The following is a 15,592-nucleotide window of genomic DNA, read 5'->3' as shown; positions in this document are numbered from 1 at the left end:
TTTTCTCACATATGGTTATTTTAGCTGCTGGCTAGGGCCACAAAGCAAAGTGTCCTTCATTCACTGATTTTCAGAGGGTGCCCTCCTCCCCCTTGCCAGGCTGCCAGGAGTGAGACAGATGTCTCCTTGTCAGCAGTGACTTGGAATGACTCTGAATGAGGGGTGTGTTTTCTCCCCTGTGCCTTTCGCAGTGTCTGGATGCCAGCCGCCCATGGCTCTGCTACTGGATCCTGCACAGCTTGGAACTGCTTGACGAGCCCACCCCCCAGATGGTGGCGACGGAGTGAGTCTGGCTTCGGGGAACCTAGTGTGTTCCCTGGAATTGTATTTTGAATTTGGGTTCCTTTCTATGTTATTTCTGTTTTATTTATTTTAATTGAAAATCACAAGAGTGCTTCCGAGAAACCCATGCCCTTCTCTTGACCTTCAGAAACTTCCTGAAACTCCTCCACTTTAGAAGCCTATTGTAAGGTCATGGATAGAAAAGGACTTTGAACTCCCAAGAGAAGGATTCCGATTTCTTCTGTGGCCTTTTCTTTTGCTCTTGTTCTGGTCTTTGAGAAAAGCCTTCATCATCAACTCTGAGGACATGATTTTGCCAGAAAGCACAGGATGCACTTGAATCGTTTCTGTGGGGAGGCATGTGCCCACCCAGTGAACAGAAATGCCTTTGCCTTCCATAAACGCCTCCACAGAAGCCCCCTCAACCAGTCCCCGGAGGACAGCGTAGCTCTTGATGGCACCAGATGTGTGACTGTCTCAGTGTGCAAATGCATGACTCACAGTTTTCTTCTGATTAGAGATCTAAGCAACTAAGACTCTTCCCAAACTGCAGGTGCAGATGGTCTTCTCTGCGTGGCACCTCATCCTTAGAAGCTCATCACGGTTTATATTTTAAAGGAGAAGAAACTGATCGTCAGTCCAGTCTTAGGAGTGCCTGGGGGAAGAAAGGGCAGCAGGGAACGGGATCCAATGCCCCAGTTCTCACTGAGAGACAGCACGTCCCCTCGGCAGCCACTTGAGCTTATCCACCGCACCCCCTGGTGCTCCTGAGAGACAGGAAGGAGTCTGGGTGGGGAGGCCCCTGCGCCAGGTTCGTTTTTCCACAGCACGTAGAGGTGGTTGTACCAGGATGCTTAGAGGCTGGCCGTGCCCCTCCCTGGCCACAGTGCCATGGGTCATATTGTCAGGTCAGAAGAACAGAACCACACATTGTCTCATTCATTCTGTCTTAACAATAACCTCTCATTCTTGCCTTCCTGGGCAGGGTGTCTTGTGATGAATGTGGATAGGGAAGATAATGAAGAATTAGGCCATTAACCCTTGTGATGTATACATGCTTTCTGAGGGAGAGGGAAAATATGCATTGTCTTCCTCATTGTGATGCTGCTGCCGGCCTAGTTGCTTCTAGCCCTGGAAGTAGAGTTGGATCCAGTTTCTGCAGTAACAGGAATTTAATTGTTAAAATAAAGGCCCATGTGTTTTTCAAATACCAGTTGGGGGTTGTGGATTGTTTGGGAAGTTTCTACTCCCCACACATATACACTCAGGGTGTTCGGTAGGGGAATGGGACAGTCATATATGAGAGAAGAAGGAAATGGCGGGGATTGTGAGAGTGAAGTACAGATGTCCCCTAGGGGAGGGCATCGACCGATTTGAGGTGGGAAGATAGTGATAAGGGGGTTCCTTGGGTCAACATCGACTTTGAGTTTTTTCTAGGTTGTATACTTGGTATTTTGAAGGTGAGGCTTTTCCGAGGAAATAAGTGTCAGAGCAGCTTTTGTGGCGACATCAGATAGGAAGAGAGCATCCCTTTTAACGGGCTTTTCACACTGAGCAATTGGAGACAACCTAAAGCGCAACAAACAGTAGGGGATGCTTTAAAGTGTACTTGAAGTTTAAGTAAGTTATGGTGCAACACATACAATGAAACACTGTGCAGCCATTTAAAAATTAAAAAGTTAACAGTTGTTAACTAGACTTATTGTGGTGGTCATTTTGCAGTTTATACAAATACCAAACCATTATGTTGTACCCCTGAAACTAATGTCGATTATACCTCAGTAAAAATTTTATATATAAAGGTATATATTTGTATATAAAAATGTGTATATTTATATAGAGATGTTCATGATTTAAGCACAAAACTTAGTTTAAAAGATTTTACTTTGATAGATTAAAAATATAGATGATTATATTCATAGGAAAAACGAGGACATATATAGCATATATATATATATATATATATATATATATAATATTAGACACACAGTAGTAGTTACTTATGGATAGTGTAGTTAAAGGTGATTTTTTTTCTAAGATTATTTGCATTTTTAAAAATTTCTACAATGAACTTTCATTGTTTTATAATTAAAAGAATATTTTAAAACTGAAAAACTGATTTGTTCTAATTTCGAGAACCACTTGATAATTAATAACTGAGAATTTTTGTTTCAAAGCTGCCTTAAAAGCTTTACCTATGGTTCTTCTGGGCATTGATTTAACAGACTTTTAAACAATTACTTAGACTTTCCAATAATAATGTATTATGTTTTGTGCCTAGCAGGCAATTAATTCTAGGTGAAGATAATATTTATTATGAACAGAGCCTAGTAGCTCTGACCTATAAGGAAATAAATTATTTTTAGTAAGATACAGAGAAATCTTAATGACTTCTACAAAAATATGGGGATTTTTATTTTTTTATTTAAGACTACCTGGTATAGGATATTGCCTTTTTATTTATTTTGCACAGGGAAAAGAAATGCTTTGAAAATGTGTTCAGATTCTTTTTCTTTCTCTTTACAAATATTAAGATGACCGAGGAGGCTGAGTTTAGCTCTGGAGTTTTATTATTTCATGCCCTCTTCTCTCTCTACTCTTTCACCTAGTGAGCAACACATACACAAGAACATTTCTCTCTCTTTCCTACTTTGTTCTCCTGTTGTGCTTCTGTTTGTTTAGGGAACTATAAGCCAAGCTGAGTTCCCTCTAGTGGACAAAATTACTTTTGTCAGCCAGTGTGACTGCTGACCGAAGCCAGCAAGGCCAAATTTTTACTGCTGGTGTCAAACCTTTCAGAATCAGATAATCGTAGGTAGGAGTTTAGCTTGCCTCTCTTAAGAGATTGTACCCACAAAAGCATACGTGTTTACCTAAAAATTAACATTTTGGAGCCAGACTAAGTACGTTTGCTTTGTGAATGATTTTAGCACTGAAGGCAGGGCCTTTAATCAGAATCCCATGCTTTGTTATTGAAAGCCACTTGAATGAAATGCACAGAGTACAATGAAAATCACAGGGAGACCATTGCACTGTTAAGTTAGGTTTTTATTTTGTGTAAGATCTAAAAAATTGTCTTTAATTTGAAAAATTGTTTTAGGACTTTCCTGCTTATACAGTTTTTCCAAAGATTAAATTAAAATTTTCGTGTATCAATGTTTTATTTCCCTTTCAAAAAAGGTTATTAGTAGCTTCTCCCTGAATAACTCCTTAAATATTTTTAATTTTTAAATTTAAATATAATTTGTCTGGTTTTTTTTTTTAACCTTTTGATGAAGACACCTTATCTAGCCTTGTCTTCTGGGTACACTTGGACCAGCTGCTGCTGGCGCCAGGTGGGTAGAGACCAAGGATGCTGCTACTAAATATCTTCCATACAGCAGTCCCCACAACAAAGAATTATCCAGCCCAAATGTCAAAACTACCCACGTGGAGAAATCCTACTCTAAAATAACCAACCTTAGATTTGATCACACATCCAAAACAGTAGCATGCAGAGGACTGCCAGTGTTTTATCGAGTCAGGTACCTGTCACACCCTACAGGCAGCACTGGCCTGGAATCAACCAGAGAGCCTTGCCTTTCACCTGTTCATGGCTGTTTCTACCTAGGAAAGGAGTTTTCCTCTCCCTTGTAGGTATGAATTTGAAAGACTTAGTAACAGAAGAAGCCTGATGTTACCTCTTTCATCTTGCAGTTGCGTCTACTTCCTGAGCCATTCTGCTCAAGGGTGACCATTCCTATTTCCAAAGCTGTAATCTTGGTGACTTATCCGAGGCCTTAAATCTGTCTGTGGTGACCTATCCTGGTGCTCAAGTTTTTCTTAAATCTAACCTAAAATCATCTTGCTTCAAATTAGTTTCAATGTTTGTTTATTTACCAGAAAGTTTGTATAATTACCTTTTGTATACTTGAGTCATTTTGCTGGGTAGCTTTCTCATTTGGCTGTGGTTGCCTGTGATATTTTAATAATTTTTATATTTAGCCATTTTTACAACTCTAATCTGAACTTCCTTTGAGTTGAAAAATGGAGGCTTGAGCCAAATATAATTCTGACCACTACTGCGTTTATGATGCTTTTTACTAGAGTTTTTGTGATTGTTGTTCACGACTCATGGACCCTAACCTCTGGTGCTTTTTCTGCTGTTTTCACATCTTAACGTTTATATATTTTACTCATTCCCCACTCCTGCCTCCCCTAAGTATGCATATTACTTGCTACTTGTACCTATTTCATTTGTTTTATTCTTATTGGCTTCTGATTTGTTTTATATTATTCTGGACTTGAAGTCTTACCTTGGAGGTATGCTCGTTTTGTGTTACTGTATTCTTCACTATACATACTTTTCAGTCCTTCATCCAAGTTGGTGATGGTGATGTCCAGAATCAACCAATTAGGTCAGCCCTCAACTATCACCTAAAAGTCTGAGTAAACTCCTCGTAATGCTGACAGTAAAACATTGATACTCTTGCTTTGAACTTGACTCTCTTATAAGCTTTACATACTCTTCAATAGTTGAAGGATAGAGCAGTGGTACCCGGTAGAACTTTCCATGATACTGGAAATGTTCTATATTTTGTAGTAGCCTCTGGCGACATGTAGCTATTGAGCAGTTGCAGTGTGGCTTGTGTGACGAAGGAGCTAAATTTTAAATTTAATTTAAGTTAAAATTTAAATGGCTAGTGTGTCTACCTATTGGACAGTGCAGATCTATAGCATTGCTCCCCAAAATGTGATATCCCCAGACCAGCATCGTTGCCATCGCTTGGGAGCTTGCTGGAAATGCAGAGTCTCAGGCCCATGTAGCTCTACTGAATTAGGTCTGCTTTTTAACATGATCCGACGTGATTTCGACGCATGCTCAAGTTTAAAAAGTGCTGGTACTTGGTTGTACATTGGAGTCACATGGGAAGTTTTAAAAACTATTGCTGCCTGGGTCCCAAGCTCAGCAATTCTGATTTAATTGGTATTCAGTGTGGCCTGGGCATTGGGGTTTGTTAAAAACATTCCCAAGTAATTCTAATTGCACAGCACATTTTTGTGATACTCACATTTTGTGCATATCCAAATCACCTGGGAATTTGATAAAAATATAGAGGCCCAAGCTCTTTCTTGATTCAGCAGTCCTGCCTCTGTGTATTCTTTACTAGCTCGCCAATGATTCTGATACACATATTTTGGATTAGAAAATCCCTCCTATCTAGAAGATAGTTTCCTACTTTGTTGGTAATTGTCACATAACCTAGAATAAAATGTCTTGCCGACCTGAAAGAAAATTGATCTCCTAGATCTTTTAGTCATATGACTAAATGACTGATTTATGAATACTTGTTTTTTTACAAAGCGTGCCACTCTTGGTATTTGTACAATGTTTCCTGCTTGTGATTTTTACTTTCTTATTATTAGTTGGTGAATTCCTGGTCTCTGAGATAAGTTTTTCTCCCCCTTTTGATAGCTAGAAGTATCATTCACATCTTGGTTTTCAGAACTGCTAAGAATTCTGCTGATGACAGCTGGTAGCTTCATGGTCAACTTGCCAGTTCCTTCAGGCTTCTCTGGATCAGAATGTTCCGTGATACGGAAGTGTCTGAGAGTTCAGAAAAGCCCTGGTCCTCGTTCCCCAGCCTAGCCGCACAGGCAGTCAGAGGGAGCGTGTCAGCTGAGGGAGGTTGGCGTGGAGGCATGACTTGGAGGTGTCTGCTGCATTCCAACCCCAGCTCATTCGAGAGTCCGGGTCAGGATAGTTTCATTTGACATGATTCTGTCAGGAGCTGGGAAAGGGAATGGATAACTAACTACGTGACTCTTTTCTTTAATGTGCTAAAACCTTTTGCTTTTGTGACGTAGAACACTTTTTGTACGTTAGTGCAGCCAGCTGTTGCTAGCGCATGAGTTTATTAGCTACTTATCCCCAGGAAATGCGCTAAGAATCAATGGAGCTCTGAAACATATGTCAGGAACAAACTCATTTTCTCTATGAAAACTAATTGCTATTAAAAATGTCCACAGAACCCTCTCCTTTCTTCTGATTATCCATTTCGGGTTCAATCCTGGTGTTTCCTACAGAAAAATTTTAGGTGCAAATAGAAGTGACTGTACTGTGTTTGAACTGTGACAATTTCAGGACTCCAACAGCAAGTCAGCAGCATTTTCTATTGCTGGCTCTGCCCAGATAATGGATGATCTGAAATCAAAAGTAATCAAATATGTTGTGGAGAAGCAGTAACAAACTGTGTCTTAGCGGAGATTAACTAGATTCTATGTGGTCCCTGGAAGCCATAGAGAAGAAAGAATGAGATAAAAGAGACTAGGAAAAGGAGGTGACCTGGGCACGGGCACTACCAGGACATAGATGTGCACCTGTTCTCTTAAATGGAAGCCTGTCCTCATAGAAAGCTGTGATCCCTGCTGAGTCTTGGGGACACAACTTAATAACCAGGACTTTCCCAGGGCACCCCTTTCTGGTGAACTTTCAGAGGACGTTGGTCAAACAGAAGTTACATTCTTGGTTTCACCTGAACCAAGGAAATGTAACTTCTGGTTAAACTGAAGCCAGGCTTGGGGGCAGGGGCTTGAAGGCTCACCCTCACCAAACAGTGAGGGCACCGGAGCCTCTGTGGATTCCTGTGAAAAATTCTCCCAGAACCCACAGACAGAGATGCATTCTTTGTGATATGATGTCAGCAGGACTTAAGTTTGCCACAATTGAGGTGAGCATGGTTCTCCTAACCACAGAGGCAGACTCCATAGTTTGTTTCTTGTCAGTTGCAGGAATAAACATCAGTTAGCCTGCTAGGGCTTAGGCACCAATGGAAGTGAGAAGGCATCTCTTTCAATATTCTTGGTAGGCCTAGGCGATGGGTCTAGACTAGGGTGGTTCATGTAGGAAGAAGCAGTGAGCGCCACTACGGTTTTAGGCAGAATTTGGGGAGGTACCCCAAAGGCATGGAGAAGGAGGCTGGTACCACAGATTTAAGGTGGCAGACTGAGTGAAAAGTATGGAAAGGATTTGGTCAAGAAGCATGACACTTACCCCCAGTTCTGTGAAAGTCTGTTTCCGCCCGGCCTTATGTTCCTTGCTTCACAACTGCACGACTAAGCAAGTGCTTAAGTATAAAACTCAGATAGGAAGGCATACAATACTGATGATAGCAGGGTAGAGTCAGGCCCTTTGCAGGGGTTAACTGTTTTCAGTATATATTCAATAGGTGGGAGAAGAGGGTTTTTTTTTCCTTTAGAGGCAGGAGTGTGTGCGGGGGGGTCAGGGTGGGGGGCGCATTTGGAAAGGCATGGACTCTGGTGGAATTTGGTGTTTTGAAATGAATGCTCTCTGACTTTGTTTTGTTTTCTTTTGGCTGTGTACTTAGTGTATGCCATTTCCTGGAGCTGTGTCAAAGCCCAGAAGGTGGATTTGGAGGGGGCCCTGGTCAGCACCCACACCTTGCACCCACGTATGCGGCAGTCAATGCACTATGCATCATTGGCACCGAGGAGGCCTATGACGTCATTAACAGGTACAGCCCAAGCCAGCAGTGATGGAAACGCAGAAGGGCTCCCTGCCTGCTGACACTGCACTGACCATTGCCGTCTCCTGCCTGTCTCCCCTTTGTTTCTCAGAGAGAAACTTCTTCAGTATCTATACTCGCTGAAACAACCTGATGGCTCTTTTCTCATGCACGTTGGAGGTGAGGTGGATGTGAGGTGAGTGGGGTTTCTCCCAGGCAGCTGCATCAGTGGATTCTAGAGCTTATCTGCCAAACCCAAGGAACAACATGGCGAAGCTGCTGCTTTGTCACAGAATGACACGCAGAATAACGTGTTGGTGACACAGTGTCATAATCATCGCAGATATGATACAGATGTCCTCAAGTGTCATTATCACTCAGCTTCTTTTATGTAAATGCCAAAATATAAGTAAGACAAACAAAATCAAATACTTTTGTTTTAAAAGTTAAAAACAAGTTTATTTGGTATAAAATGAAAACTAATATATAATAATTATATAGTGTCATATAATCTTTCATCTCTCTGGGATAAGGGAGAAGGAATCCCAATAGTAAATGTTTTTAGTAAATGTTTTCTGAATGAATTTGATGAAATCATGAGACTTTTAACACCTGTGTGAGAATTGCTTTGGGAGGTGCAGAAACCCTTACGGGCTAGTGGAGTGCAGCGAAATAGACCTGCATTAACTGATTGGAACCAGTTGGCTCAAAATTATTATTTTACTCAAGAATTGTCTGATGTACCTAGCAAGTAGCTTACTAAGATGGCAGGAGATTGCCTATGAAGCATATGGGGAATTCGTTGAATAAGTCATTTCTCAACAGCAGTAGATCATTGAGATTTTATACCAAATTCTTATTACTTCATCTAGGAAATATTATTTTTTATGAGGTTTCTGTATCAAAGCCATCTTATTTCCTATTTGTAAATGTGTTTGCTTCTACACAACATTCTGGCTTAACCATTGGTTGGGAAATATAGGGGAAACAAAAAAACGTGAACGTTGTGGAGCATAAAACACATTGCAGATAAAAACAGGTAACCAGGCTGCAGAGGCCTTTGGTGAAGGATTTTCTTCTATCTGTGACCTGTCTGTTCAGACCAAAAAATTAGACTAGTTCTCTACCAGAAAAACTGATTCTCTACTTACGACACTTCTGACACCAAATGTGTGGTTTTTTCCCTCATATTAAACAATTCTGATACTACCCAGAGTTAGGACAGACACCACAGGTAAGGGCTCAGTCCCACAAGACTGCCCCCACTTCAGACGCTGATCACAACTATTGTGTATCCAGGTAACCCACACTTCTGCCTGACTTGGCTACAAATCAGGGGTTCCCATGCCCTCATCCTTAGGTTCAATAATTTGCTAGAGTGGCCCACAGAATGGTTTATTCTAAAGGTATTAGAAAGGATAAAAATTAATAGCCAGATGAAGAGGTATATAGGGTGAAGTCTGGAAGTGTCCAGAGCACAGGAACTTCTGTCACTGTGAGGTTGGGATATGCCACCCTCCTGTCAGGCACGTGGATATGTCCACGAGCCCAGAAGCTCCCCAAACCCCTTTATTTAGGATTTTTATGGGGGGGGCTCTATTATGTAGGCATGATTGATGAAATCATTGGCCATTGGTGATTAACCCAGTCTCTAGCCCCTTTCCTCTTGAGAGTGGGGCTGAAAGTTCCAACCTTCTAATCACATAGCTCTTCCTCAGGCCACCAGCCCCCATCCTCCAGGAGTCACCTCATTAGCAAACTCAGGTATGCTTGAATGGGGCTTGTTATCAAATACAAAAGATTCTCCTATCACACTCAGAAAATTCCAAGGGTTTTAGGAGCTCTGTGCCAGGAACTTGGGAGCAGACCAAATATTAATACATATTTAGTGTACCACAATATCTCAGTTATCTGTTGTTAAAAGATAAACTGAGGCACATTAAAAATGTTAAGAGTTTATTTGAGCAAAAATTGATTTGAATCAGGCAGCATCCAATCTAGCAGATAGAAAGGCGCTCCAAGGAACTATACAAAATGAGAGACTTTTATAGGCAAAAGGGAGCAGGAACAAGGAAGCTATACCAGACAAAAAAGCGGGTTGGTTATTGCAAGGTTACTTTCTTTTAGGGCATGGCAGGAGTTTATCAGGCAGACTACCTAGCTAGTGCTGCTCAGGCGATTCTTGATGGGTTGGTTTAAGATTCCATTTCTGGGAGAGCCAAAACTGTAATTAAGTATTGGTTTAGCATAAGCAACTCCATTTTGGGCCTGTTGTCTGGTTTGTGACACTGTGTAGGGAAGCGAAGCCAATATAACTATTGAGGAAAAGCAGCACAGTACTGTGTTGATGCTTCTTAAGGAGAAGGTAAAACTATTTTATTTTCCGTTCACAGTCACTACGTTTTCATGCCTGTTCTATAGATATTCCAACCACATATACACAGTCTTGAAATTAAGTTTTTTAAAACTTCCTGAGATTATTAGGCAAAAGCAAACAAACCATGGTAAAATCGCTTTAGCATTTTATCACATACATAGGTGACAGAGCATAGATTGTGTTCAAGAAAGAAGGACGTGTAGAGGACCTGGTGGGCAGTGAAGGACAGGAATTGGGGCTGGAAGAACAGGCTGGGGATACACTGAAGGGCCCTGAAACCTTTAGAAGCCTGGAGTTTAAGAGCAATGGGAAGTTTTAAGGAGAGAGTGATGTGATCTGACTTGTATTTTATTAGTTTCCTAGTTGCAATGAATAGATGGTAGTGTTTTAGTAAAGCCCAGAGGAGATTGATCCAGGTAACGGTGACTTGGACTTGGGTGACAGCAATGTGGATGAAGAGTAGTGGACAAATTTGAGAGACGTGATGACTGGACAGAGGGTGAGAGGAAGAAATTGCACCCAAAAGATGTCTTTTGTTCCCTCCCCATCTCATTGTAAGATCTAGGACTAGTGGCTTCTGGCATCACCTCTCAGTTCTCCCCTTTATAAGAGGCAAACTACATTGTTGGGCCACCTCCCTACCTCAGAGGTTACATTAGGATTCAAGAGCAAATACTTGAACCCCTTTGAGAGGCTCAAGACCTGAAGGAAATTAGACCTTCGAAGTTAGCTTTTGGTAGATGATAACGTTTGGCACATAGGCCCCTTGCATGCTTCTGATGCCTGCTGGCATAACTCAACCTCTGCTGTGCCTCTGGCCAGCGTGAGCAGGCTGATAAAAACGCTGGTAGGATAATAATGCTCGCAGCTTCTGCAGAGATTTCTGTGGAATACCTCAGTACATGTGGCTTCGTATTATGTCTGTAATGAATAATATGGAAAGTAGACCCTTCTCTTTTCTCCCTTCTCTCTTTCTTTGGAGGCCTTAGAAAAGGGATTTGTAAGCAGAATTAGAATTGTTTTCTTCAACATAGAATGGAGCTGAGATGCTGGATATTTGAAAAGACCACAGTGGGGAAGAAAAGATAGCATATAGATGTGTTCCATAATAGAGGGAGAGGCCAAAATAAAATGTGTCCTAAGAAGATTGAGGGCTGGCAGGATGAAATGGCAAGAATTATTCCAAACCTAGTAGGATAACATTAAAAAAATAAAAAGATGTGCCCTTTCTTTTTCATTTAAAAGTGCGTGTGTTTGTACTGTTGGGGCACTTGAAATTAAAGCTCTTTTCTCTCTCTAGAGGCCTAAGGGACATATTTCAGTGGGCTTATCTATTCCTGTCCCTCTTGTCTGACCTAAGCAGCCATTAGGGTCTCGTGATCTGCACTGTAATGTGTTAGCTGCAGAAAAAATATGGTTAACCTTTAATGCATCTGTGCCATAAACAGACAGAAATCCTGGATCTAAAACAGTGCTGACATCTGAATGAATGAGCATATCAGAAATATCTGAATGACACCGTGGAACTTGGGAAACCATCATAGGTCTTTGAAAGAAGAGCTAAATTCACTTTTGACATGACTTGATGTGGCTGTTATTTCTTCTGATGTAGATTGGACCATGTGGAGGTAGGGAGCATAGAATGTCATGTTCTTTCACTGAAGCCATGCTGTGAGCAACTCTATCCAAATAGAATGTCAAACCTCTCAGTCGGAGACCTGGGAGGACTGACCGTGTGCCAAGAGTCAGGACAGGAGGTGATTACAGCTTACGAGGCAAAGGCAGCAATCCACCCAAGAAGTTCAGCAAGCCTTATTTAGGCTCTTCCTCAAAGCTTGACACTTGACCCCTCTATTTCTGTCCTTCCAGAAGTGCATACTGTGCCGCGTCGGTAGCTTCTCTGACCAACATCGTCACTCCAGACCTCTTTGAGGGCACTGCTGAATGGATATCAAGGTGAGAGGAGCTGGGGTTTGTCCTGGCCTCTGAGACAGCAGGTGGTCAAGACTTCTGGAAAAAAAAGAAAAGAAAATGAAAAAGGACTGGAAGGGAAGATAAAATGACAAGAGAGATGTTAGGGTTGTGGCATTGTGCGTTTCAAAACTACTTCACAAGTTTTCTTTTTTCCAAACTTTCTTTAATGCCAGATTGGCAAGGATCAAAAATTTGGGTAAACAGTAACTGGTGGGAGTCTAAATGGATTTAACCAGTTTGGAGAGCAATTTGATAATATCTCAAAGCAGCCCTTGCTGATGACCCCACAATTCCACTCCTACAGAAACTCACACACACATGCATGAGAGAGACAAACATAGGACTTGTTATAAAAAGCTGGAAACAGGTTAAATGTTCATAAGCATGAGGTGGATACGTAAGTTTTGGTATAATCACACAGGAATATGATATAGCGGTTACAGTGAATTAACTAGAGCTATATGTATCAATATGGATAAATCTCAAAAACAATGTTAAGTAAAAAACAAAGGATGTTAAAGAAAACATGCTGATCAGCATATTTACTAAAAATTTTAAAATATGCAAAACAGCTCTCTATTGCTTATGAGAAGAATCAAACGGGGTAATATGAAAACATGCATGGGAAGGGTCAACACCAACTTCAGGATAGTGGTTACCATCTGGGGAGAGAGCAAAGGACAGGAGATAGGGGAGGTCTGCCCATCTCCACAGGAGACTTCAACTGTATCTGTAATTGTTCAGTTCTTTAAAATATTAAAAAAAACCAAACCCTGCGATGTGCGTGGTTAAATCAAAGCTAGGTGTTAGATGCACCTGTGTTCTATATATTATTTGCTATACTTTCTTGGATGCTTCAAATATTTCATAATTTAAAAAAAGAAAGCAAAAGGTATAGTAGATACACATGTACTATTATGAAATGATATCTAAACTATTGTTTTATTTTTTACATTTTTATTTTTATTAAAGTAGTACTTAGTACTATGAAAATACAATTTACAGCTAAACCAGATGATACACGATGATCACATTTACTTTTTCATATAACTTTTATTTTCCTAGGATTAATCATTACCTCGTTTTTAACAATGTATGTATCATGAATTCGTTCCCAGATTTTCTGCCAGAGTTATAAAATTATTCCCGATACAGTCAAACACTTCCGGTAATGTATCAGTTCTCTTTTGTGTGTGTGTATTTGTGTGCGTGTACATGTGTGTGTGCGTGCATGTGTGTGTTCTGAGTTATCCCACCTGGAGCTCTCTGCCCCTCCTGCTTCATCCTGGACAGGTTGCTCTCGGCTTGCTGCACAGCAGGCATCCAGAAGCTTCCTTTCAGCGTGAAATTCACTTCACCTCTCTCCTTTGTTGAAGTCCTGTCTTCCTTTTTCTTGGTTTACTGATTCATTTTAAAGAAGCACATACTCCAGTAGATCCCAAAAAGAGCACTTGGGTGATACATTTTTAAGATTTTACATGTATCTTTATTCTAGTCTCACATTTGATTGACAGTTTATTTAGTTAGCAATTTCTAAATTGGAAACTATTCCTTCAGCGTTTTCAAGCATCGCTCCATTATCTTCTGGCTCCCAGTGTCACTGTTAAAAAACCTGACAATAATAATCAACATAGTAAATTACATTTACTATGTAATACTCAGTAGGGAGGTAGCTATAGTTTAGAGATCGAGAGTATATAGGCTTTTGAGCTAGATTGCCTGGGTTTGGTTCTTTTTTTATACTTTCTGTTGCTCAGTTGAGATTTCTCATCTTTTTATTAATTGAAAGTGTCTTTTTCTTCACTGAATAAATATATAATTATAAGACATGCTTTAAAATACTTGTTTGGTGATTTTAACATCTGAATATCTTGGAGTTAGTATGTCACATTTTCCTGATTCTGCATATGTCAAGTAATTTTTGGATTGTATCTTGGACATTGTGATGTTCTGTTGTAGAGACTGGATTCTGTTAGATTGCTCTAAAGAGTGCTGATGCTTTTGTTTTAGAAGGCCATCAACTTGGTTAGACTCAAACTGCAGATGGTCACACCTGCAGTAGCTCAGCTCTCAGAAAAGTTCGTGGTCAGAAGCAACTTTCAGTTTGCCCAATGCCTGTGTGATTCAGGGGTCAGGTAGAAATTTGAGTGAAGTTTAAACAGAATTTGGGGTTTTCCTTCTCTGGCTTTCCTCTTTCTGGGATTCCTCCTCAATTTCTATCAGCCTGGTTCTTGCTAGAAAAGTGGTGGGCTTTCTCTTAGTTTCAGGTGCCTGCCCCTGACCCCTGACCTGCTGTTGCCACCACTGGGTCACTGTCGTCATTCTCAGGGAAAACCAGGAATAGGGTGGGGGAGGGAAGGGACTGACTCTCCAATTTCCAAATCCCCACCCAAATCTGCCTGCCTTCTTTTCAGTCTGCTGAGCCCTTGGGAAGTTGTTGTTGTGTATTTTGTCCAGAGTGTAAAGTTGTTATTTGCAGGGTTGGATTGTTAGGTACTTATTAAATGGGGAACTCCTACTGCCTGGGCTTGAATCCCAGTTTTGCCACTTTAGCTTTGTGTCTTCTCCGTGTCATTGTTTCCTTATATGTCACATGGTGGGATATTGGGTTTGATATTAAGCTGAAATATAAAGAAATTAAGCGGCCAAAACCTGTTTGGTAACCACTGTGCTTTCTTGCTTCCCAATGTCATTGTATTCCCAATCCATTGTGTGTTTTTCTTTTGTTTCTCTTTTCCTCTGCCCCACCTTGTGCCCCTTCCTATAACTTTTTAGAATCTTTATTCTTGCTATTTGGAAACTTCATGCTGATGAACCATCATATGGATATTTTTTCATTCTTTGTGTTGGTCACACAGCAGGTATCTTTGATCCGGGATTGCGTATACTTTAGTTCCAAGAAACTTTATTATGTTATTTCTTTAATAATTTCTTCCCCTCCATTTTCTGTATTGGCTCTTTTTATACCATCCTATAAATACAGTTGGTTCTCAAATTTTTCAAACATTTTTGCCTATTTCCCATCTCTTCATCTTTCTTATATACTTTCTGAGAGATTCCTTTACCTTTTATCTTCTAATCCTTCTGTTGAGTTTTATTTTTGCAATTCTGTTTTAAATTTTCCAGAGCTTATTTCTCCCTCATTTAGAATACTCTCCTGTTCTTGTTTCAGGGATATTTTATACTTGCAGTGTTTTTATTTCATATAATATTTTATCTGAAGATACAACTTTGAAAAGTTTACTTGTGCTTCCTACATTATTTCCTCCAGTTTATTTTTGCTTGTTTGTTTGGGTCTCTTTCATATTAGAGACTACTCAACTGTCTGGTGTTCATATTTAGGAGTCAAAAGTTGACAAGGAGCTATGTGTGCCAGGTGGGCTAGGATCCTGCCATTCATTGGGGAATTCTCATATATTGATATCTGTAGGAGTTTTTCTTGGGCATATGAGTT

At 40.5% G+C, this 15,592-nt stretch overlaps 1 protein-coding gene across 1 annotated transcript in view; it reads left to right on the top strand.

The window, feature by feature from the left end:
- FNTB (farnesyltransferase, CAAX box, subunit beta) overlaps window positions 1–15,592 on the top strand; it is a 64,015-nt gene that overhangs the window by 31,761 nt on the left and 16,662 nt on the right. The window contains exons 4-7 of the mRNA XM_019641325.1: window positions 192–283; window positions 7,650–7,796; window positions 7,900–7,983; window positions 12,034–12,120. Of these exons, the coding sequence (XP_019496870.1) occupies window positions 192–283; window positions 7,650–7,796; window positions 7,900–7,983; window positions 12,034–12,120 (410 nt within the window). The remainder of the gene's footprint in view (window positions 1–191; window positions 284–7,649; window positions 7,797–7,899; window positions 7,984–12,033; window positions 12,121–15,592) is intronic.

This window comes from Hipposideros armiger, unplaced genomic scaffold (genome assembly GCF_001890085.2).
Source record: "Hipposideros armiger isolate ML-2016 unplaced genomic scaffold, ASM189008v1 scaffold_59, whole genome shotgun sequence".
NCBI classification, from domain to species: Eukaryota; Metazoa; Chordata; class Mammalia; order Chiroptera; family Hipposideridae; genus Hipposideros; species Hipposideros armiger.
The sequence above is the reverse complement of the archived record's forward strand: the minus strand, read 5'-3'. Positions and strand labels throughout refer to the sequence as shown.